The sequence below is a fragment of the Suncus etruscus genome, chromosome 16, assembly GCF_024139225.1.
Source record: "Suncus etruscus isolate mSunEtr1 chromosome 16, mSunEtr1.pri.cur, whole genome shotgun sequence".
In the NCBI taxonomy this organism is placed as follows: Eukaryota; Metazoa; Chordata; class Mammalia; order Eulipotyphla; family Soricidae; genus Suncus; species Suncus etruscus.
Window position 1 is genome coordinate 60,834,898 of NC_064863.1, and position 24,298 is coordinate 60,859,195.

A 24,298-nucleotide genomic window follows, 5' to 3' on the forward strand; every position below is an offset into this window, starting at 1 on the left:
CCCTCCCTTCTTTCTTTCCTCATTTCTTTTCTTCATGTTCTCCACTTTCTTGCCCTTTGGTCACACACCTGACAGTATTCTGGGCTTACTCCTGGCTCTGTGCTCAGTGATCACTCCAGCTTAGGCTCAGAGGATCAAACCCAGTTGTCTGTGTATTATGCAATTATACACTGTTCTGTTTCCCTGGCCCCCTTATTTCCATGTCTAACATGTACCCATCCTGGATTAGCTTCCCAGCATCATCTCTTTCCCTAAGCACCACTGGATGAAACCAGAGTCCCTTGAGCATCTCTAGTATGGCTTAGGTAATTCCCATCATTCCAGGGCTAAGCAGCATTGAATCCTTTATGGGTACAATTTGAGAGTATCATTTGGGGGCCTCCTCGACTCAACTCTGTATTATGTACTCCCTCATAGTTCTAGTTTTGGCTATTATTGGTAGCAATAATATTCAAAGAAATAAACTCCAGACCTCAATACCAACTCTTGATTCCAGATACAACAAGCACCACTGTACTAGCTTTTGTCAGGATCTTCCAGTTAGCACTTTGATTTCACCAAGTTCTTTGGTCCTTAACTTCTTAAACTGTGATTTAAATATTTGACAGGTTTCTGAACACTCAATAGTTCAAAATTAATTCAGAACCAAACAGTAAAATCAAGGTGTTTTCTGAGTATGCTTATGCATGTTACATCTCTCTGTGGTAGAGAGGTAGTAAAAGGAAAAGTTTAAGAAGCTCTGTTTAGTCCATACTTATTGCTCACACTGTGGAAAGTCTACTTCTTAGGATTCAACTGATGTACTTTCCCTGTTGGGCAACTCTTTTTTGCTGTAATCTGTTGAAATTTCCTGTAATGGGTATATAGTCCAGGGCTTAAATCTTTTCTTTTTTCTTGATCTACACTCACTCACAGTCAAGATTGTGTCATATTGTCTAGTGATCTTTTTTTGTTTTTTGTTTTTTTTTTTGGTCACATCCAGCAGTGCTCAGGGGTTACTCCTGGCTCTATGCTCAGAAATTACTCCTGGCAGGCCCCGGGGACTGTATGGGATGCCAGAATTTGAACTACCGACCTTCTGCATGCAAGGGAAATGCCTTACCTCCATGCTATCTCTCTGGCCCTGTCTAGTGATCTTTTGAGTGTTGTTTACTGATGATCTTTCCTACTTTTAGGTCTTTTTTTTTTTTTCTCTTGATTATTTTATGGGTCACACCCGGCGGCACTCAGGTTACTCCTGGCTCTGCACTCAGAAATTGCTCCTGGCTCAGGGAACTGTATGGGATGATGGGGGAATTGAACCTGTGTTCATCCTGGGTCAGTCGCTTGCAAGGCAAATGCCCTACCTCTGTGCTATCATTCCGGCCCCTGCTTTCAGGTCTTCTAACTTCACCTTTCCACTTAGATTTTCAGTTGGAAAGTTCATTCTGAAATATTTACAACTTCTGACTTACCTTTCATGACCCTTCATATAATTTTTTTTGGGGGAGCACACCCATTGACACTCAGGAATTACTCCTGGTTATGCACTCAGAAATCGCTCCTGGCTTGGGGAACCATATAGGCCTCCAGGAGATTGAATCACGGTCCATCCTATGCTAATGCTTGCAACGCAGATGCCTTACCTCTAGTGCCACCACCCTAGCCCCTCTTATAAATTTTTTGCTATTATTTTCTTCCTTCTACTCTTTTAGCTTTTATTGTACTCACCTTCTTACTACTCCTCTAATTCCCCAGGCTCTTTCCTGTCTCTAAGGTTTTGCTCTTATGGTTCTTTTTGCCTTTCAGTGTTTTTTGCCCAAGTTTTTGTAAGTAGTTTGTTCCCCTCATTTCAGTGTGAAATGTGTTTCTTCAGATGCCTTTCTATATCACTCAGTATAAAATATTTTCTTACCATTTTATTTTCCTTCTTAGCAACCCTCATTCCTTTAGATCATTTATAAATCTCACTACTGGAATCTGAATCTAAGAATAACATGTATTTAACCTTCTTAGCATTGTACCCTTGGCTTTAGATCAGTTGTTAGCTATAGAAAATTCAATTTATATTTATTGAAAGAATTAAATAAATATTGGATCTCTGCAGTAGTAAGAGGTAGGGTGGTTGCCTTATGTACAGTTATATCAAGTTTTATCCCTGATATTCTATAAAGTTCCATGAGCAACACCAGGCGTAATTTCTGAGTACAGAGTGAAGATGTAATTCCTGACCAATCTGTGTGGCTCCAAAACAAAATAAATAAATAAATAAATAAATAATAAATGGACTTTTTCACATTTTTTATATATAAGTTTTGTTATTATACCTCCAATATTTTTTATTTTATTTTATTTTTTTTTTGCTTTTTGGGCTACACCCTGGTGACGCTCAGGGGTTACTCCTGGCTCTGTGCTCTGAGGTCACTCCTGGCTCAGTGGATTATATGGGACACTGGGGTTTAGACCAAGGCCCATTCTGGATCAGCCTCATGCAAGGCAAATGCCCTACTGCTGTGCTATCGCTCTGGCCCCTACTCCCAATATTTTGAGCCAAAAGTCATAAAAATACTTATTAAAATAGAATGGTTACATATAGTAGAAAAATAGCTTTGAGTCCTGTTGTTTATAAAATCATTAAGGATTTTTTGTGAGTGATATCTTTTCATCTTTACTGTTTCCATCTTTGAAACATGGTCTGTTTTCTTAATTCTTCCCATTCAGCTGAAGAATAAATTCATGAAAAAACTGCCACGTGATGCAGAAGCTTCTAATGTACTTGTTGGAGAAGTCGATTTTTTGGATACACCTTTCGTTGCCTTTGTTCGGCTACAGCAGGCTGTTATGTTGGGGGCCCTGACTGAAGTTCCTGTGCCCACAAGGTAAGCTGTTTCCTCAAGGATATTTTGGTCATAGTAAACTCTCCATTTTCTCCAAGTTGAGATTCAGCAAAATGAATATTTCTGCAAGCAAGCTTATTACAGAAGGTAATCTGAAATAATGGCTTAGCCTGACATTCATACTGTCAAATAACTTAGCACTTACATAGCAGTAGTTTTATTATCATTATATTGTTAGTTTTTCCTTATGGAATAGTTTATTTAATCCCCAGACAACATTTTTGTTTTGTTTTGGGGTGATATGCAGTGGTGCTCTGGGATTACTCCTAGATCTGAGCTCATGGGTCATTCCTGATAGTTCTCAGAGGACCATATAAAATGCCAGGATTGAGCCTGGGTCAGCCATATGCAAGGCAAATGCCTACCCATTGTGCTACTGCTCTGGCCCCTGGACAATCTTTACTTCCGTTTTGCTTTTACTTTTGATTTGATGGCCATGCCTGGCTATTCTCAGGACTTTCTCCTAGGTCTGTATTCAGGGATCACCCCTGGTGGTACTCAGAGGGCTATATGGATGGGGTGCTGAGGACTGAACCCATATACAAGGGAACTCTCAAATTTGCTACATTTTATATATACTTATATTGTATATTTACAATAAAACATTAAACTTTACACTTCATTTGTACATTAATTTTTTCTATTTCCATATAACTGTTGTTAAGGAAGCATGAAAATGTGCTTATGTCAATGACAGTGTCTTAGATGTCATACTGTTTATGTTTATCTATCTGAAAACATGCTCAATAGAGCTAAAATATTTTTAACTTATATAATAAATGAGGTGAAAAGAAGTTAATCTTAATTTTGTTAACTTAAATTTGTTCTGAAGCACAGTTTAAAGAGAAGGTTATAATATCAGATTGACATTAGGAAATTATGATATGATTGGATTTTTCTTTTTAGTGTCATTTCTGTAATTTATCAGTAGATATTTTCCATGTGAGCCAGAAGGGCTATGAATTTTCCTTGGTGACCTCAGATGGTCTGAGTATGATTAACTGACAGTGACAAGACACTCAAGGTATATTTTGAGCCAAGCACAGAACAAATTAGGAGAATATTTTTCTAATGGCTTCCTAGTTCATAGCTCTTGTCACTATTTCTGATCATGCAAGTCCATTTATTTCATTTTTATACTTCTTAAATATTGGAAATAAAATTTGGGCAGTAATTGGTCAAATAGCAGAGGCAAGAAGGAAATGAGAATAATGATTCAGTTAATAAGATTATCAAGAGCCTTGCTTTTTGCTTGAAAACACTTCAGTGCAGTCCTACAGTCCAGTTGGAGCAAACACCTGGCAAACAGCTAGTTGACTCAGCTTATGGCTGAAGTTCAACTTATTTTTCTCTTTGGGGCTCAAACAAAAAAATTGCAAAGAAATGTTTAATTGCTCTTGCTTTTTGTATCTACTATTTTCTTTTGAAAGCTTACAATACAGTCATCTACAAATAAACTCATCTTAAAAGCTTTATTATTTTAACATGACCTGAGTTAATTAAGCACTGAATGTTGAACATTTTGGTTATTTGGGGTGGGGGTCTTTTTTGTGGATGGACACACACTGTGGTGCTCAGAGGTTACTACTCCTGACTTTGCAATTAGGGATTATTGATGGTTGTATTTGGAATACCTTCTAGGTTGCTGGGAATTGAACCTGGATCAGCAACATGCAAGCTGACTAAGTACTCCACATGCGTACTATCTCTCCAGCCCATTCCTGACCATTTCGGTTTCCCTTTTAGTATTATTTTACTTTTAGAGAGCAGGGCAAATACTGCATCAACTGAATTAATTAAAGGACACCCAACAATTGAAGGGATGTAATTCAGTAAAATCATAAAACTATTTCAGGGCAATAACCTAAACAATAAATAAATCCTTGCATGTTAACAGTGTTCCAGGAAATAATTTTATCCATTTTCTCTCTGAATAGTATAAGCTCTAATCATTGAATAGGGAGTCTCATTAGCTTTTTGTATACGAGTGATGTGGGGCCATTTACAATGACTGCATCCTGTGAAATCCAATAAAGGAAATCCCACAAGGAATGTGGTAGTCATTGTGAAGGACTCCTTTGCTCTCAACCTTATGCTTTAACATGACATGCAGGCTGCCTTACTGTGCTCTGAGAAGACCCACAGTCTGTGTACACACATCTTATGATTTTTTTATTATTATTGTGAAAGTGGAAAAAACTTGTGCTGCTGTGCTTATTATTATTGCTATCATGCACCCTTTAGATTAGAACATGTAAATCTAGAGGCTTTCCTTCTGTAAATTCAGTTTGTTTATTTGCTCTTTTATTTGCTAATCTGCAGTACCTTTCTGCTTGCAGCTAGATTAAAATTTTCTACTTATGGACTGTTTTTGTTATTCATGTGGAAACTATTTTTTAATCTTTGGTAATAGTTGGTATGTTTATGTGGTATGATTTTCTTGGTGTCATATACACACTTTACTTATTGATCTTTTCTCCATAGTTGTTGCTCACTCATTTCTGAGCCAAAAGAAGACAAATACTACTAATTCCCATTTTGCAATTAATAGGTTAATGAAAGGAAAGTTTTTTTTAATCAATGCATAAAACTAAACTGTAGATTTTTGACTTTGAGGCTACTTTTAGGGAGTGTTAAAGGATGTATTTAGGTTTGATTGGACTACAATGAGTCTATAAATATATACATATATACAATGGATTCTGCTTGACTAAACAAGATGAACTCATATAACTTGTTGTTACATGTATTGATATGGAGAGTTTAGTGAAGTTATTCAGAAGGATTAAGACAGACATAGAATAATCTATCTCCTATGAAGAATATAAAAATGTGAAGTATGGGTAGAACAAATACTGAAAGGCAAAAGCAGGTCTTTAGTAGGAAGATTAACATAGGGAAGGGAATGGGAAGAGAGAGACTAAGAGAGACAGATAGGACATTGGAACAATAGTGAAGCAAAAGGGGATTCTGGGGGAACATGTGATATAGGAATGTATTATGAAAGAAACCCTGCTTTTAATGGTATTGTAAACCATGGTGACTAAAATAATTTTAAGTGGAAAAAATTGAACCAACTACATATATGTATACATATATATGGGTTTCTATAAATAATTATTAAAGCCCCTGAGTGATATATCTTTCTGAAACTTGATTTGTATATCACAAACAAAAAAGCCCTCCATTTTCCAAAAATTAAAATATTTACCATTTTGGTATCTCTATAAGTTAACATATATTTTCTATCATAAATAATGTTTTTCCTAAATGAAGTAGTTGGTACTTAGTTGTCAAAACAATTTAAAAATTATTAAGAGTTTCGGCTGGAGGTCCTATTCATTCAGTTCTTTCATTCCCAACAATTCAATTGTTAGCTGGCAATGCCTATTTACCATATGTAATGTGGTTTATTACAATAGGTTTGTGGTCCTTATAAATCAATTATGGAAGCTACAATTCAGCTACATTTTCCAAGGCTGCTAAATATGAATAATAGGTTTTTTAATTTACTGTTATTTTGCAAAAAAGGGAATTAAGAATTGGTGCAAGCTGAGTTTATTCTAGAAATAACTGAGATATATCAGGAAAAAGAAGTTTTCACATCCTCTTATAAAAAGATTAAGTGGTTTAGAAAGAGTGGCTCTTTTGCTCTGTTTCTGCCTGTAATTATTTGTGAATATGAGTATAGTCCATTGGTTCCGGACAGAGATCATTTGGCATTTATTTTTGTTGTGGAGGATGCTAGAGGCATTCTCTACAAGCATAATTAGTAATAGGAAAATGCTCACAAGGGTAGAAGGATATTATGAAGATTCTCAAGACAATTAGGCACTATTAAAAATTCTAACTTTGACTAATTTCTACCACTGAATGAATAGAATGATCTCAGTAACAATTAGTTCTTTCCCCACCCCCATTTTCCAATATGGTTAGTGTCCATTTAGTCACACAAATGTGACAGTCTAATTTGTTAATAAAGGAAGGGAAAAAACTACCTCTGATTAAAAATAACATCTGTATGTTGACTAAAGAACAAAAAGACCTCCATACATAGCAGTTTGGGTCATGAGAGGAGTTTCAGTACAATTTAAAGTCTAGTTTGGCAAGATGTATTTTATCATAAAAGTTGCAATGGCTTCTCCTTCTTTGAAGGTTAAAGGGCCGAGAACACATTTCAGCAGAGAGGACTTCAACATGATGAGTTGTTCAGTGTTGTTGGTTTTCCTAGAACTCCTCTTCATTTCAACCGTGAAGTTCAAATCAGTGGCTTCTTATTAAGCACCTCAGTTCCTATGATCAAACTGAGCTGAGATGAAGTTTCCTGTTACTTATAGATGACCAGATTTTCTGTTTCTTTCATTTTTGGAAGATGGATTTATAAAATGTCTCCTCTAGAATAATGGAAATATTTAAGCTGTGGTTATGGGACATGGTATTTTTATTTGGTGATTTATAATTTTAATTAAAGAATAGATAAAACATATAGATGTTTTTAATAAAAAATTACTACCCAAGAAAGAGGAATTTGTCTCATTTTATGTACTTTATTGCAACTTGCAATTTTTTTAACAAGATCCTTCATCAACAAAAAGATAATGATCTGTTAAAGCCTCAAATGATGATTAGCATTTTTTGAGCAATAAAGTATTTTTAGTCAAAGTATATACCTTGTTTCTTAAAAATAAATCCTTTGTGTGCTTAACAGGCTATAGAACAGTGGAAACATAACTTTAATTTGTAAGTTTTATATTTTCATTACTGAGAAAGCAAAAAAAATTTAGTTCTTTATTGCAAGATTTGCTTGATTGTGGTGGTATGGAACTGAACCTATAATATTTCTGAGGGATGCCTGTGTTTTTATGTCCTGTGCCTTTATATCTAGTTTGTTAATATAATGTAATTCTCATCTATTGGATTTCTTACCGTGATATATGTAATGAAATCATTATTGGTCTGCTACTTTGACCATGCTTTTGGTATATGAAAGACCATATTATACTTATAGAAATATATGCCCATAATCTCAGGGGATTTAACTTAGAGGCTACACTACTCTTGAAATGGTTTACCCACTATATACCTGAATTTGTGTTTGACAGTCCTTGATGACTCAGAGTATTTTCCTCACTTTGTAAAATGACAGGGTTTTGGCAATCTCATCATACAGTCAACCTGATAATTAACTAATTTATCAATTGATAAATATATAGTATATATACTTATATATAATATGCATTATCATGTGGTGCATATATTATAAACTATAATCATGATATCAATGCTAGGAAGAGATAAGAAGAGGTACAGAATGGCTCTGAAAAAGTTTTATATTTTATATTTGTATACATGTTAAGCTAGTAAACCATTATTTTGATGTACTGAGTAAAAAAAATGACAGTCAAAGAAAACTCATTACTTAAAATATTTAAGGATTCAGGTGTTAGGTAATTTCTCTTGCTGCATCTGCAACTGCTGACTTTTAGTTAAAGCAAGCTAGCTTTTACTGTTCTGCCTAGAAGCTGGTCCTTAGCCAACTGGCAAATAGGTTTGAGAATTACAACCAATACTGTAGGAGCCTGCCTCTTTTTGGGGGGTGGGGGGAACTTCCAAGCAGTAGTTAGGAGGGGGCTCCTCTTGACATTTCTCAGGAAACTGAGGTGGGATGTTGTGCTGCTTAGGTCCTATGATTCCAGAAATACCCATCCGGGTTGCACAAATGGTGGCTAGTAGGCTGCCAAGGCCATATAGTTGCTGTTGGTGTTCCTCTTGAGCTGCACCTACTGACATTGGAGACCATGTGAAACTGGGGATAGAAGTAGGGTAGCTATATACAAGCATATAACTTAATTCCTGTACTGTTTCTTCAGTCCTTGGAGGTATTTCTTAAGAGTATTTGTATTTTGCTTTAGTGGTTAAATATTTCTTCTGTGTACTACTTTAAAATCAGTGAATAGTTCTCTTAGAAATATACATTCAGTGATAATGAAACACTTTATATTCCTATATGTATAGAATATAATTTAGATTCAGCTTCAAATGAAGAAGAGTTCTCGTATTAAATGAACTTGTGTGTTCAAAGAACTAAAATGCAATCTAATAATGACATCTTTCGTTCTTGAGCAGGCTTTTCTGCCTGCTGCTTGCTTTTGCTATTTCTTCTACTGTGATAACACTTGAAATGAGTCTACTTCTTCACTCCAGAACTGGTTTATAAGCAGGCGTTTAATGGTTTTATGGCTATTCTAGTATAAAATCTGAACATTCAAACATTTATATTTATTTTTATACCAATCTTATTTTATATTGAATTTTTTGATAAAGAAAAATATCTATTCTATGTATCTGAACTGACCTTAGTATTTTGATAGATTTATATTGTGTGGGGGTATATAAAGAAAAACTAAAAATAAAATTTTACTAAGCAAAGTTCTAAGCCACTCCTGCTCCTATAAAATCTTACCCCGGATTTCTTATTCCCAACTAAGTATCCACAAAATTTTTTCTACAGAATGGCTTGTGAAACTCTTCTCAGTAGAATTACAATTCTATATATAAGTTCAATTAATAGTATTAGGAAGCTATAAGGCACTGAAAAGAACAGGAAGTAAGAAGACTTATTTGCTTTCTCTGTACTATTCATTAGGCACAGTTTTTTGGATAATCTGATAACTTCTTATATCCTCATTTTCTTTTCTTTATCATTAAGTAGTAGTACACTATCTGTTCTTTCTGAAAAGGGTTGTATGGAATCTGAATGAGATGATGAATGTTAAGTACTCTCATACTTTAAAAAACATACAATGTTATCACAATTTCTTCATTATCTCTATGCTAAGCATGAAAAGATAATAATCAAGGCAGAGATTTGTCCATGGTTGCCTTTTTTATAAATATAGGTACAAATGTGAATGTATATACATTTATAGTTTAGATATAAATTTTATGCATTTTTTGCTCTTGTAATCACTTAAGAATTCTTTTTAAAATGGTAAGATGATCTAAACCTGGATAAGTTCTTTGTTACACATTTTGGGAGCAATGTCTTTCCATTACCAAGAAAAGAAGTAGAGGCTGGAGAGATATACAAGGATTGAGGTGCCTGCTCTGCTTGCAACAAACTTGATCTAGTCCTAGAATTATATGGTCCCCTGAGTACCACAGGAACAATTTCTACTACAGAGCTGAATGTACCCCCTGAACATCACTGGGTGTGATTCCAAACCCAAAAGAAAAAAAATGTATGGAAGAAAAATGAGAACACCATAACAATAATTTAACTGTCTGCAAATGATGCTTTATTTTAAATGTCTTTCATATTTTTCTTCCTTTATTTTGGCTACAAAGTCATATAAAGACTTGGTTTTTGCTGACTCCTGGTCACGTCTGAGTAGGAATGTTTCCTTAAAGTAAGGAGAGAATCTTTGTTATTGCATTTATTGGACAAGGAAAACTGAGGGAAATATGAAGCTTTATTTAATATTCTTAGTTATTGTTATTAATGGGGTTTCTCCAGAAATTCCAAAATTCAATTGGAAAAGAAAGTGAATTAAATGTCATATAAAGTAAACCTTGCCTTCATGATGGAAAATTTTGCGATTTTTCATGCTAATTTTCCTTTACCCCCATTTAAACTGAAAAAGTAACTTGTGTTTTAGAATAGTTTGAAGAGATGACTTTTATATTATCAAAATACTACCTTTATTTTAAAGATGACTGCAAGACTTAGCTTTTAATGAAGTATGGATATGTGTCTAAGATTATGTACATCAAGATTGAGGAACGTTTTGTTATAGTCTGTGCTTCTTTCCTCTTCCACTAGGTTCTTATTCATTCTCTTAGGTCCTAAGGGAAAGGCCAAGTCCTACTACGAGATTGGCAGAGCCATTGCCACTTTGATGTCTGATGAGGTAAGGAACTGAGAAGTTGGTGACCTATGAATGTCTGACTCACATTGTTTTCATATTGTAAACCGACTACCATAATTTATAACTTGAGGTCAGATATGTTGTGACAATTAAGTAGCCATCTACAGTTTTTATAAAAGTAAATCTGTATGGTGAAAAAAATCAATTATATTTTTGTATCTCTAAATATTTTTCATTTTTAAGCATATACATTAAATATTATATTAAAAGTTCAAGTCAATATATGGACTAAACTTTGTCTCTTAAAATTTCTGTTATATTCATAAGTGTGGAAACTCAAGTGTCAAATACCCCCATTGTTTTGGAAGTGAAGAGTTCTTTAAAATAATGCTTATAGGGGCAAGAGAGATAGTACAGTGGTAGGTACTTGCCTTGCATTCTGTCCCTAATAACCCAAGCTCCACTAGATTACAGAGCCAGGATTAATTCCTGAGCAGTATCAGGTGTGGCCATAAAGCAACACTCCCCACCCCAAATGCTTAATAGTATGGACAATGCATGTTTTCTTAGGTATCAAAAGTACCTGCACTGGGGCCGGAGAGATAGCATGGAGGTAGGACATTTGTCTTGCATGCAGAAGGACGGTGGTTTGAATCTCGACATGCCATATGGTCCCCCGAGCCTGCCAGGAGCAATTTCTGAGCATAGAGCCAAGAGTAACCTCTGAGCACTGCTGTGTGTGACCCAAAAACAAAACAAACAAATAAAACAAAACAAAACAAAAATGTACCTGCTTTATTCTCATCCCATGGAAGGATTTACACATATATACACATACACACATATGCTATAGGGCTGAGGAGAAAGCTCAAAAGGAAGAAGCATATATCTTGAAATATAAAACTCCAAGTTTGATCTCTGGTTTTGATACCTCACAATTCCCTGAGCAGGCCAAAAATGGCCCTGCCGGGCACTAGCATTATTTGTTCAAGTAGCACCTAACCTTTGGGCAAGCACTTCTGGGTTGATTATCAGCAAGAATAATTCAGATCCTTAGAAGTAACAGGGAGTCAACATAAAAGCTCTCAAATCATTATGTAACCTTTTACTTTGTAATTAAGACTTTATATTCAACCAATGTGAAAAATTGCTAACACATCTTTTAGTTATATAAAACTCTAAACCAGTCTCAGTGTAGAACTACTATTACAATATAAACCACCAATTTTATTTTTTATCATGCTGGTGTTGTGATAGGGGAACTTGGGTTGGTTATGTGAAAGGCAAGTGCCTCTCCTTCTAATACGACCTCTCTAGTTAATGTTATATTCCTTTAAAGATAAGGTTCTCCTTCCTAAAAGTGTCAGTTAGAAATGTTTAAAGATAAAAGTGACGGGAAATCTTTGTTGTTTTTTTTTAAATAATATTCTTATTTAAGCACCATGATTAAAAACATGTTTGTAGCTGGGTTTCAGTTATAAAAAAGAACACCCCCCTTTAGGAGTGCAACCTTTCCACCATCAATTCCCCTGATTTCCCTTCTCCCCCATCCCTTTCCTGTATTTGAAACAGGCATTCTGTTTCTTCCACTCACTACCATTGTCAAGATAGTTGTTAGTATAGTTATTTCTCTTACTGCACTCACCACTCTTTGTGGTAAGCTTCATATGATGGGCTGGTCCTTCCAGCCCTCATTTCTATTGTCTCTGGGTCTTATTACAGTAATGTCTTTTATTTTTCTTAAATCTCACAGAGAGTGAGACTATTCTGTATCTATCTCACTCCCTTTGACTTATTTCACAAAGTATAATAGTTTCCATATCCATCCAAGTATAGGAAAATGTCATGACTTCATTTTTCGTGATGGATGGATGTATAGTACTCCACTGTGTATATATACCAACATTTCTTTAGCCATTCATCTGTTGAAGGGCATCCATATTCTGGCTATTGTAAATAGTGTTGCAATGAACATAGCAGAAGGCTTTTTTGTATTGTTTGTGTGCTCATAAGGTATATCCCTAAGAGTGGTATAGCTGGATCATATGATAGCTCAATTTCTAGTTTTTTGAAGGACTCTCAATATTGTTTTCTATAAAGGCTGGACTAGATGGCATTTCTACCAGCAGTAAATGAGAATTCCTTTCTCCCCACATCCTTGCCAGCACTGATTTTTTTTGTACTTTATGATGTGTGCCAGTCCCTGTGGCATGAGATGATACCTCATTGTTTCGATTTGCATCTCCCTGATGATTATTGATGTGGAGCACTTTTTCATGTGTCTTTTGGTCATTTGTATTTCTTCTTTGAGGAAGTATTATTAAAAGAGCATGGTATTGGAATAAAGACAGACCCTCAGATCAGTGGAATAGACTTGAGTATTCAGAGAATGTTCCCCAGACATACAATCAATTAATCTTTGATAAAGGGACAAGAAACGCAAAATGGAACAAGAAGTGGTACTGGGACAACTGGTCAGCCACATGCAAAAAAAAAGTGAACTCGACCTCTATCTGACACCAGGCACACAGATCAAATCCAAATGGATTAAAGACCTTGATATCAGACCTGAACCATAAGGTATATAGAAGAACATGTAGGTAAAATACATGACATTGAGACTAAAGGCACCTTAAAGGAGGAAACATCTCTGTTTAAACAAGTGGAAGTAGAGATAAACAAATGGGTCTATATTAAGCCAGATGCTTCTGTACCTTAAAGGAAATAATGACTAGGATACAAAGGCCACCCACGGAATGAGAGAAACTATTCACTCAATACCCATCAGATAAGGGGCTAATATCTAAGATATAAAATTTACGGATAGAGCTTAACAAGTGACAGAAATCTCAACAAAGCTTAAACATTGGGATTTATTTTGTTCACTGAGAAATTTTGGAGGTAGGTAGTTCTTTGAGTAGTATTAGTTTAAAGATTTAGTGATAGAGAACTGAGACTCTCCCTTTGTGGTACTTTATAAAAACAACAACAACAACAACTTGCTACTACTGTCAAGACACAAAGAGATTGGATCTAGCTAGCTGTGCTTGTCTCTGTTAACAGAAATGATAAAGATTTCCCGCACATCCTTTTCATACTGTCTCATTGGTGATCAATATCAGCAAGGAGATTTGGGAAGTTACTTGCCAGCCTATGCAGAGGGAAGTAGCAAGAGGAAACAATGAGGGCAGTTATGTGTGTCACATAGACATGATGTGATGCTTTTTAATATGGCTCTTTCTCAAACCACCCGAACTACAGGCTATTGCATATTATTTGTTAATGCTTTTAAAACTCTTATGAAGGAGAAGTTATATTTAAGTATAAGAAACAGTCATCTTTCTTACTTGTAAACTAAAGAATCCTACTTACAAGGTATAAAAGACTAGAAAGAACGTTCTGATCTTTCTGAACATTCTGATCAGCAACGTTAGAGAATAAAATTACAAAAAAATATGTTCTAGAAGCTTCTTTCTTTCAATATACGTACCAAAAGCATACAAACACTTGCTACTTTGAATGATTAAATTTAATACCTTACTAAAAGACAGACATATGGTTAACTAAAGTACTTTGTTTTATATACTACTAATAGTACCCATATTTTTCTTTTTTATATAGCTAATATAAATTGTATGTATGAACACTGAAATGTTTGATTACTGATCTGTATTAAATATCAGTTTGAACTTTTCCTTCTTGAATTACCAACAACGGATTTTCCCAGTAGTCTTTATGTCAGATAATGGTTCTTAAGTATATTTCTCTAAGTTATTTCTCTCCTGCTTCTACAGCATCACTCAAGTAGTGCTATATACTAAGAGGTGATGAAAAACAATGCTCATATAGGGGCCTGAGCAATAGCACAGTGGTAGGTAATAGCCTTACACGCAGCTTATTCAGGACAGAATGTGGTTTGAATCCCAGTGTCCCATATGGTTCCCCAAGCCAGGAGTGATTTCTGAGTGCATAGATAGGAGTAACTCCTGAGCTTCACTAGGTGTAGACCAAAAACCAAAAAAAAAACAAAACAAAGCAATGTTCATTTATAGTATTGATAGAAAAAAATGTATAGTTTTTTCCTATGATTCTGTATTCTTTGAGGTGACAATAGAAATATATAATTATTTTATTCTGGTTTTAATAGAAATGACTTTATTGTTTAATATGTGTTAACGTGAATTGTGAAGGGCATTCTTCTGAACTAACATGATGTGGACCACGGGGTTAATCTATTGTTGGATTAAAATATATCTTCTTATTCTTTAGGTGTTCCATGACATTGCTTATAAGGCAAAAGATAGGCAGGATCTGATTGCTGGTATTGATGAATTCTTAGATGAAGTTATTGTCCTTCCACCTGGGGAATGGGATCCAACAATCAGGATAGAACCTCCTAAGAGTCTTCCATCATCCGATAAAAGGTAAATTATCAGGCAATTAAGAGCTCCCAATTGCTGGGACATCTTTAAGGAGGTAATTGTTATTGAAAAGAAAATACATTTATGCCTAAATTTAAAATTTTGTTCACAAAATGAAATAATTACTTTGCATTGTTATTTTGTTCATTGATTACAAATTATAAATAAATATTATACAGGAATATATAAAAATATTCTTCTAGATTATATTGTGGACTTTCTATACATGTGAAAATATTACAAAATTAAATTAGATATTTGAAAAAAAATTAGATAGTTGAGGGTAAGTCATTTTCTGGAATTCTGCCATTTTGGATAAAAATAATTTATCTTTTATCCAATATACAATTAATCCAACATTTTGTTCATCATTATATTTTTAAGTATTTTTAATTTATACATATGCACATATATATGTAACTACACAAATATAAGTATATATATATTAGAAATTACTTTATCATTTAAGATGATATTTTAAAGTGAATTACATTATTCAGACCTAATATGTCTAGAGATATACATAGATATTTGACTATGGACCACGTCTGGCTGTCTCATGACTTACTCCTGGTTTTCTGCTAAGGGAATTTTCTGACAGTGTTTGGGAGTTGGGAAACTATTTCATGTACTGGAGATTAATTCAGTTTGCTGCATGTAAGACAAGTACATGAACACACATACTATCATTCTGGTTCTATTCACTCAAATGCTATCTTGGTTCTTGATGTATCATTTTACATTACCTGTTAGTATGACAGAAGCAAATACTGAACTTTCTCTCTAAAGGTTTTCACTTTATTTCTCCAGTAGATAGTACTTGAGACAGCTCAGAAAGCAATGAACAAAATGAGCTCATATTCTCTTTGGTTCTATTGTCTTGTTTAGAAAGAATATGTACTCAGGTGGAGAGAATGTTCAAATGAATGGGGATACCCCCCATGATGGAGGCCATGGAGGAGGAGGCCATGGAGATTGTGAAGAATTGCAGAGGACTGGACGGTAAGTGACGATTGATTTGTATACTCTTTAGATGAGCTTCACCTTGAATTGAATCTTTACTTCAACTATTAGTATTTTATTCACTATTTGGTGTATTTGTTTATGAATATTTATAGTGTACCCATGAATACCTGGCCTTTGGGAATGACTTTGTTGTGGAGGGAGACAAACATTGAGTAAACAAAGAAGTTAAATTGGCTTTATAAAAGAAAAAAAAGATAGAAATGAAAATTTTTGTAATGATATAAAATATAATAATCATGGACATGGTGATCATTGATGGTATTATTAAGACATTATTGACATTCAAAGAAAGTCTTAAAGGAGATGGAAAGCAGACTGCATAGTAAAAGAGGACATGGTATGTGCTTGGTTCGTAACAAGGCCAGTGTAATTTCAGGCATGGGAGTGGTGCAATGATTGAGAGAGAGAAAAGAAATCGCAAGTTAATATAGATGATCAGAAGATACAGTGATGTCTTGTCTTCACTTGGCTTTAAAGTTTCCATATTGCCCCTATTCCTACACTTTAAGTAGGCAATGTACTATAGAAAAGAGGAACTCAGAATCACTGTTCTCTTGGTTTGCATTTGGGAAGCAGGTTCCCAGTATTGTTCAGATTAATATCTTTCAAAATAATTCTTCCTTTTTATACTGTTAGGATCTATAGCTTCATTGTTGGTTAAGTAATTTTAGCTCAAGATATATTTAAAAACCTTCAAGATATTAAAACTTTAAATATGTCATTTTAGCATGTAGTTGAATGTGAAGAAATGAAGATATTTTTTTCCCCTGATAACTCACTTGGATTTGTCTTCCATATTAAACAACATTGTTTTTATCTACTTCCTTCTAAAAACATAAATTTAAAAATTCCTCACATTTTTAGGAATTGTTTTGTAAGAACTTTTCTATTAGAAATATATTTTGCATTTTCTACAAATATGAAGTCTAGGAATCAACTTCTTTAATAAGATTATAATATAATTCTTTCATAGTTTACCTTTTTTTTTGGAGAGTGACTGATTTATGTCTCTGAACATGTGTAGTCCTTCATTCACTAAGAAAGCTGAAGTAGGCAGCTAAGGTCCTGTAGACAACCAGAGAGATAGAAATACAATTCTTTTATTTTACTTTATTTATTTATTTTTGCACATTAAGAGAGAGATTTATTAGCAGGTAGTCTGACTAAGTCTGATAGCCAGTAGTAGAGAGCTGCAAGATCAATATTTTAGAAGGGGGTTGAACACCGAGGAATAAAAGAAACTGGCAATGTAAGGAAGTCTGAGCTGTTGGATGATGGATGCAGAAATTAGCTGCCCTGTTAAATTTTCTAATGGAACTTACCTTGCAGTGCTTTTGTACCACATACCAGCTGGATTAATTTTCTTATTTCCTTCAAGTCCTTATCCCAGCATCATCAGCTCAGGAGTCCTGTTTTGACCACTCTTGTATTTCAACTGTTTCTCCTCTTGATTGTAATAACCCTCCTCTCCAATTAATTTTCTTTTAAATTTAATTGTAGCATCATTCATTTTACATATTTAGTCTGTTTTCCAACCCAAAATTAACCTGATGCAGTCAGATACCTTCCTACCTTTGCTCTCCCCCTTTCCACACACAGATACTCATTTCACTTTTGTATCTGTAGTTCACAGAATAATTTGGGACATTTCACAAGACTCAAAATGGTTTTTTTTGGTAGTGGATCTGTGAATGATTGCATAAATAAATAAGTGAGGTCTAAAAGTAAGTAATGTCAAGATAATAAAAGAGCCTTATTTGTTGACACATTTGGATATTTTTCTTTAGACAGTGATAATTTTTAATTTCTATACAACTTAGTATCATTAAAAAACCTTATCTGGTCTTAGGAAATTCAATATTTAATTTAGTCATCAAAAATAGATTGAGAAAAATTATTCTTTTTGCTTTTATTATAAGAAGGAAAATAATAGCTTATTATTGATTCAATCACTTTAAATACAAATTATTTGTGGTTTAATAGTTAATCTTGGTAAATCTGATCGTGATTTGTTTTGTTTTGTCTTATGTTTGCTTTCTTCCTACCCAGGTTCTGTGGTGGACTAATTAAGGATATAAAAAGGAAAGCACCATTTTTTGCCAGTGATTTTTATGATGCTTTAAATATTCAGGCACTTTCAGCAATTCTTTTCATTTATCTGGCAACTGTAACTAATGCTATCACTTTTGGAGGACTGCTTGGGGATGCCACTGACAACATGCAGGTGGGTCTGGTTTTAGGAAAAGACACAAATAGTACATCCCAGATTGCCTTCCTCACCCCTACAGCTCAGCTAAAAGCAGATGGCCTTTCAGTTACTCAGCATGATTTTCTTTCTTTTGCTGGATGCTGCATTTTACTTTGCTTCTGGCCCGCTGCTGTATTTCCAGATTTTAGTAATTACAAAAATAGCTTGATGAAATCTGGCTTGAGTCACAAGTGGGGAAAATAAGGGAAGGAAATGAGGATATACAATCCTATTTGGGCAAATGCCTATCAGCTGCTTACATTTTGTGCATGTCGTAAGTCTTATTAGATCTTCCACTATCTTGAATCTACAGACCATGTACTGTTAAAATTAAGGAAGGGATATAAAACTTCATTTTATACATGAACAGCTACTAAGCCATTGAGTGATTTGGTTAAGGTTGTGTATGTATCCATCGATTTCTATCCACAGAACTTGGCTTCCATGATCACAAACCAAGAGTTGTTTCTTCTATACCTAAATTATTAAGCTGTGAAGATTCTAGATTTAATTAATTTATATAGATTTTTATTTACTTGATTTACTTTATTCTATATAAATCTTCGCTTACTTTGATGGAGGTATTTGCCTGTTTTACATGAAATTAATTATATTTTAACTTATTAGACTATTTCCCCTAAATGCAATTAGAAAATGTGAACAAAGCTGATTTCAGTTGATCAAATCACTCAGCAAAAATAGGCATTTAACAGGTGCCTGGTAGTGAATGAAGCTGATATTATTATGTAAAAAACATATTCACATCCTTTTTAAAATGTTCATCTTTACTAATTCTACTGGTTGACATATATGACTTTTATAAGTGCTCCTGATAGCTTGTTCTTTTTAAATATGTGGTTCATTTGAAATGCTTCCCTTTTTCTACTTTCCTTTTTTTTTTAGTTTAATTAATTAATTTAATTTTTGGGGGGTCGTTTCGGGCCTCATCCAGTGGTGCTCAGGGGTTACTCCTAGCTCTGCATTCAGAAATCGCTCCTGGCAGGCTCGGGGGACCATATGAGATGCTGGGTATTGAACCCGGGTCTGTCCTGGGGTTGTCTGAATGCAAGGCAAATGCCCTATCAGTGTGCTATTGCTCCAGCCCCACTTTTTTCTACTTTTCTTTCTTCTTGGGCACACTTATGTTTTATATTTATTTAAAACCAAAGATAAGATGAAAATTGTGAGATAAATTACTTTGAACAGTTGTATTGTAGCTTGTTAAGACTTTTTGTTTAATCTTATTGCTTCTCTATTGCTTAGTAGATAATTCCCTGAAACTAATACTTAAATATCATTTAATATTATTTCTATTTTGATGGTTGTTGATTCTTCAGGTGATTCTTTCATGCTTCCTCAGACATTTGTAATGAGATGACAGTTAAATTTGGAGTTTCCTGAGGCCTCTTAAAAGTCATATAATTTATTGTCAAATGTTTGAAACAAAGACTGTCCACATCACTTTTCCACTTGGCTTGGTTGTTTGTCTGATAACTAGAGACTAAGATGATGTTTAAAAGCTCATATCCTATAGGAGTAGGCATTTACCACTTGGTTTTGCTGTAATTCACATGTGCACAATGTTGCATCATTCTTTTTTTTTTTTAATATAAATAGGAAAACATGTTTTTCAGTCACACCCGGTGACGCTCAGGGGTTACTCCTGGCTATGCGCTCAGAGATCATCCCTGGCTTTGGGGAGCATATGGAACGCTGGAATATCGAACCGCTGTTTATCCTAGGCTAGTGCGTGCAAGGCAGACTCCTTACACCCTGCCCCACTGCTCTGGCCCCATATAAAAAAATTTTTTTATGTGAAATCTTTGGGATATTTTTCAATATTAGCGACTGATTAACAAAAATAATAGAAACCAGAGGTATGGTTCAAGGGTTAAGGGCATAACTTGCAAGGAGCTGAGTGCCACATAGTCCCGCCTGAGCATAACTGGTACAGCCCCTGAATTCCCCAAACACTACTGGGTATGGCCATAAAGACCATCAGCACTGCCAAGGTAGCTGAAGTTATATCCGGCACTGCAGATCCTGAGAAGCACCACATCCTCAGGCCCTTAGATTGAACTTCCAGTTTAGTTGGCCTAGAATGATTGGGAGGAGTCCCGCTCGGATCCCCATTCAAAAACAACAAAAATAACAACAAAAAAAGAAATCTGTAGCATGAAGAATACAGATCATGTTTGATAGGATATAGATATGAAGTTTATCAAGACGGTTTCATTCTATTTTTCCTATTCATAAAGCAGTAATGAATAAAGTAATGAGTGATTATAGTAATCAATACAGTAAAGTTGTAGCAAGGTATCAGTAATAGTGTTTTCTTAAAACTTGATCCCTACTCACATTAGGCAAATATTTCTCAGCCAACAATCACATGACATTAGCATAGCAATGACTGGCATAATGGTGACTAAGCAGATCATTAAGAAAACACATGATTAAAAAGAAAAAACTGGAAAGAGGTATCCTGATGCCAGCATGTAAAAAATAGTAGAGGCAGCCACAAACTAACAAAACCTTGTGATTTTGAAGGGCAATAACAATTTTTTTTTCTTTCAAAATATATAGCAACTATTTAAAAAAAAATTTTTTTTGTGGGGCCGGAGAGATAGCATGGAAGTAAGGTGTTTGCCTTGCATGCAGAAGGTAGGTGGTTCGAATCCCTGCCTCCCATATGATCCCCCGAGTCTGCCGGGGTCGATTTTTGAGTGTAGAGCCAGGAGTAGCACCTGAGCGCTGCCAGGAGTGACCCAAAGACAAAATTTTTTTTGTTGTTGTTGTTCTTGTGCCACACTGGTGCTATTCAGGAGTTATTCCTGGCTCTGTGCTTAGAAATTACTCCTGGCAGGCCCTGGGACCAAATGGGATACAGAGGATCAAACCAGTCAGCTGCATTCATGACCAGCGCTCTAACCGCTGTGCATTACTTCGGCCCTTTTAGCAACTTTCTTTTTATTTATTTATTTTTTTTTATGTTTTTGGTTTTTCGGGCCACACCCGTTTGATGCTCAGGGGTCACTCCTGGCTAAGTGCTCAAATTGCCCCTGGCTTGGGGGACCATATGGGACCCTGGGGATTGAACCGCGGTCCTTCCTTGGCTAGCGCTTGTAAGGCAGATACCTTACCTCTAGTGCTACCTTGCCGGCCCCTTAGCAACTTTCTTGAGAAGATAACTTTAAGCACTTTTTCACATGAACTCTCTCTCTTTTTTTTTTTTTAATCGAGATGGAGACATACGACTTTCTATTGCTATCTTATTGCTTTTAAGATTGAATGAACTCCTTTTCAACCTCATAGGGTTCAGATTTAAAGTACTCTGAGATGAGCTAGCAGTCTGATAAAGACTTCTTGATTCTTGAAATAGGTAAATTTTCAGATGATAGCTCCTGGGAGAGCAAAGGATTCTTTATTTAATTAATTTTTTTAGAATGTAGAAAAGTTTATTGGAAAGTAGAGGACAAAGAGGATGAAACTCTCGATGTGGGAAAGAACTTAGCATAGGAATAAATTTGGCAAAGGAGTCTTTTGTACAGTAATTTAATTAATACTATGGTTCTTTTTTATTATAAATAACATGGAAAGGGCCTCGCTAGGAAAACAGAGTTTCTGGATTTGAAGACCATGAAAAACATAAGTACTTTCAGAGCATTAGGATCTTGGTTCTTTAAATGGCCATTTAAGAATATATTCAAACTTCTTGAAAACTAGAGGGGAATCTACCAGATGTAGTTAAATCATTTTATTACTAAATTTGAGGGAGGGAAAAACTTGCACTGTTCAGGATTTACTCCTGTCTGTTTGTTCAGAGATCATACCTGTTAAGGCACAGAGCATATCAAGTGCCAGGGACTGAACCTGGGTCAGCTGCATGTAGGATATTTGCTTATAAATAGATTTTGTAACCTCCAATGATAAATTCATTGTAGCTATTTTAAAAGTTTCTCTGATGAAGGGCTGAGAGAGTACAATAGTACAGGGGTTAAGATGCAATTCCTATTTAATCCCTGGTATTTTCTTTTTTTCTCTTTTTTCCCTCTCCCTCACTCCCTGATTTTAGTCTTGAAATCCTTCAGTGGTTTTTTTTTGTTGTTGTTGTTTGTTTGTTTTTGTTTTTTGTTGTTCTTTTTTGTAAGATCCTGGAAGCCTCCCTCTGCATTGCTGAGTTCACATAGCTCTGCATCCCTAAGCCCTTGCTTTGAACAGCTACTTGTTGGCTTAGTATTTATAGGAGTTCTGTAATCATTGCTTGAGAGTTTCCCCACACCACCACCACCACCACTCAAAATTTCTCTGATGGAAATATAAACATGTTCTACACTCACTTCAAAAGCTTATTGCTGTAATACTTCAATTGGTACTTGTATAAGTAATATTAGATAATAGAAACACTGAGTGTTAATTTTCAAGATATTTATATGTAGATGTATGAATCTAAGAACTGGAGTTCTAGATCTAAAATACTTTGTTTAAATAAACAGACTACTACATACATAATAGTCCCAAACTTAATCACTAATGATAATTATAGTTTATAATTTTTTAGTATTTAATATGAGTATGAACATTTTTACCTATAGTCATTGTATTGTATTTTCTTATAATAATATATACTTAGAAGAATGATCTATGATTTTATTTATTTAAGGACAAGAGAATGGGATACTTTAATTTGACAAAGAATATTTGAAAACTTAAAGTATGTACATAAATTATATTGTTTTGCTGCTAGTAGTATAAGTCTATGTCTTCTTCCCTTATTATCTAAACAACAAAATGTTTGTGAATTTGGCAATGAGCCAGGTCATTCACCATTCTATGACAAAAGTTTTTTAATTTCTTTGAAAATATTTATGAATATATATTGTGTGGCAGTCAATACAATTAAATTGGCCAAAATTGCAAGAATCTACATTGAGAGTACTTATACAGATTCTATGATTGATAAAGTGCTCTTTTTCTGTAAGTAGTCATTCAATAAATATCAGTAGTAGGATTTTTATCAAGACTGACTTATTTAGTGTAAGTCCTGTGAATTCTTTTGGCTTTCTAACCACTAGATTAAGACTAAGCATTCAAGCACTGGTATAACCTGAAATAATCTTGATATCTCTTAGCTTCATAAATGTGACAGTGGTTATTCTCAAAAGACATGTAGCTAAAATGAGTCACTTGAGAATAGTGTCCTTGGTTTTAAAGGCAGACAACTCAAGATGGGTTCACATAGGGCCTTTGTTGTCAGGCTACAATAGACAGGGGTGCTGGGTAGAAACATGTTGTGAAAACACAGATGAGTCACTGCATTGCTGTTGTTTTAACAAAGTCTTTTTGTCAGCTTCTGTTCAGGAGGTCTGGCCGCTCAAAGAAAAGGAATTACATTCAAGCACTTATTTCAGCATTCATGTATATAAATTAATACCTATTTATACAATACTTACTTCACACATATTTTACATTTAAATATAATACTTATATAATTAGTTAATATTTAATAACAATAACAAGCTATATACATATGTACATATATGAGTATATACATTATTAGGTCATCTTAGGAAAGACATGATTATTTCTCATGTAACTGTATTCCAAACAAAACAATTAAGACTTCAGTAAACCCAAGAATAATAAATTATAAAGGTCAGATAAATGTATTATGAGTTATGCCATATATATTTATTGGCATTCTGGTGGTCTGAGAATGTATATATTTCAATATATATTCCATATATATATATATATCAATTGGTGCTCTGAGAAAAAATCTGAGGCTTTAATGGTTTATTTCTAGATTTTTTATTAATTTTTTAGCTTGGACTTATGGGAGGTCACTGAAATACTTTGCCA

The 24,298-nt window shown here is 34.6% G+C and overlaps 1 protein-coding gene across 2 annotated transcripts in view; it reads left to right on the top strand.

Annotated features, from left to right (window-relative positions):
- SLC4A4 (solute carrier family 4 member 4) overlaps positions 1 to 24,298 on the top strand; it is a 468,271-nt gene that overhangs the window by 322,717 nt on the left and 121,256 nt on the right. For both annotated transcript variants that reach the window (XM_049789908.1, XM_049789909.1), the window contains exons 8-12: positions 2,701 to 2,858; positions 10,699 to 10,786; positions 15,014 to 15,168; positions 16,054 to 16,167; positions 18,241 to 18,415. In XM_049789908.1, the coding sequence (XP_049645865.1) occupies positions 2,701 to 2,858; positions 10,699 to 10,786; positions 15,014 to 15,168; positions 16,054 to 16,167; positions 18,241 to 18,415 (690 nt within the window). The remainder of the gene's footprint in view (positions 1 to 2,700; positions 2,859 to 10,698; positions 10,787 to 15,013; positions 15,169 to 16,053; positions 16,168 to 18,240; positions 18,416 to 24,298) is intronic.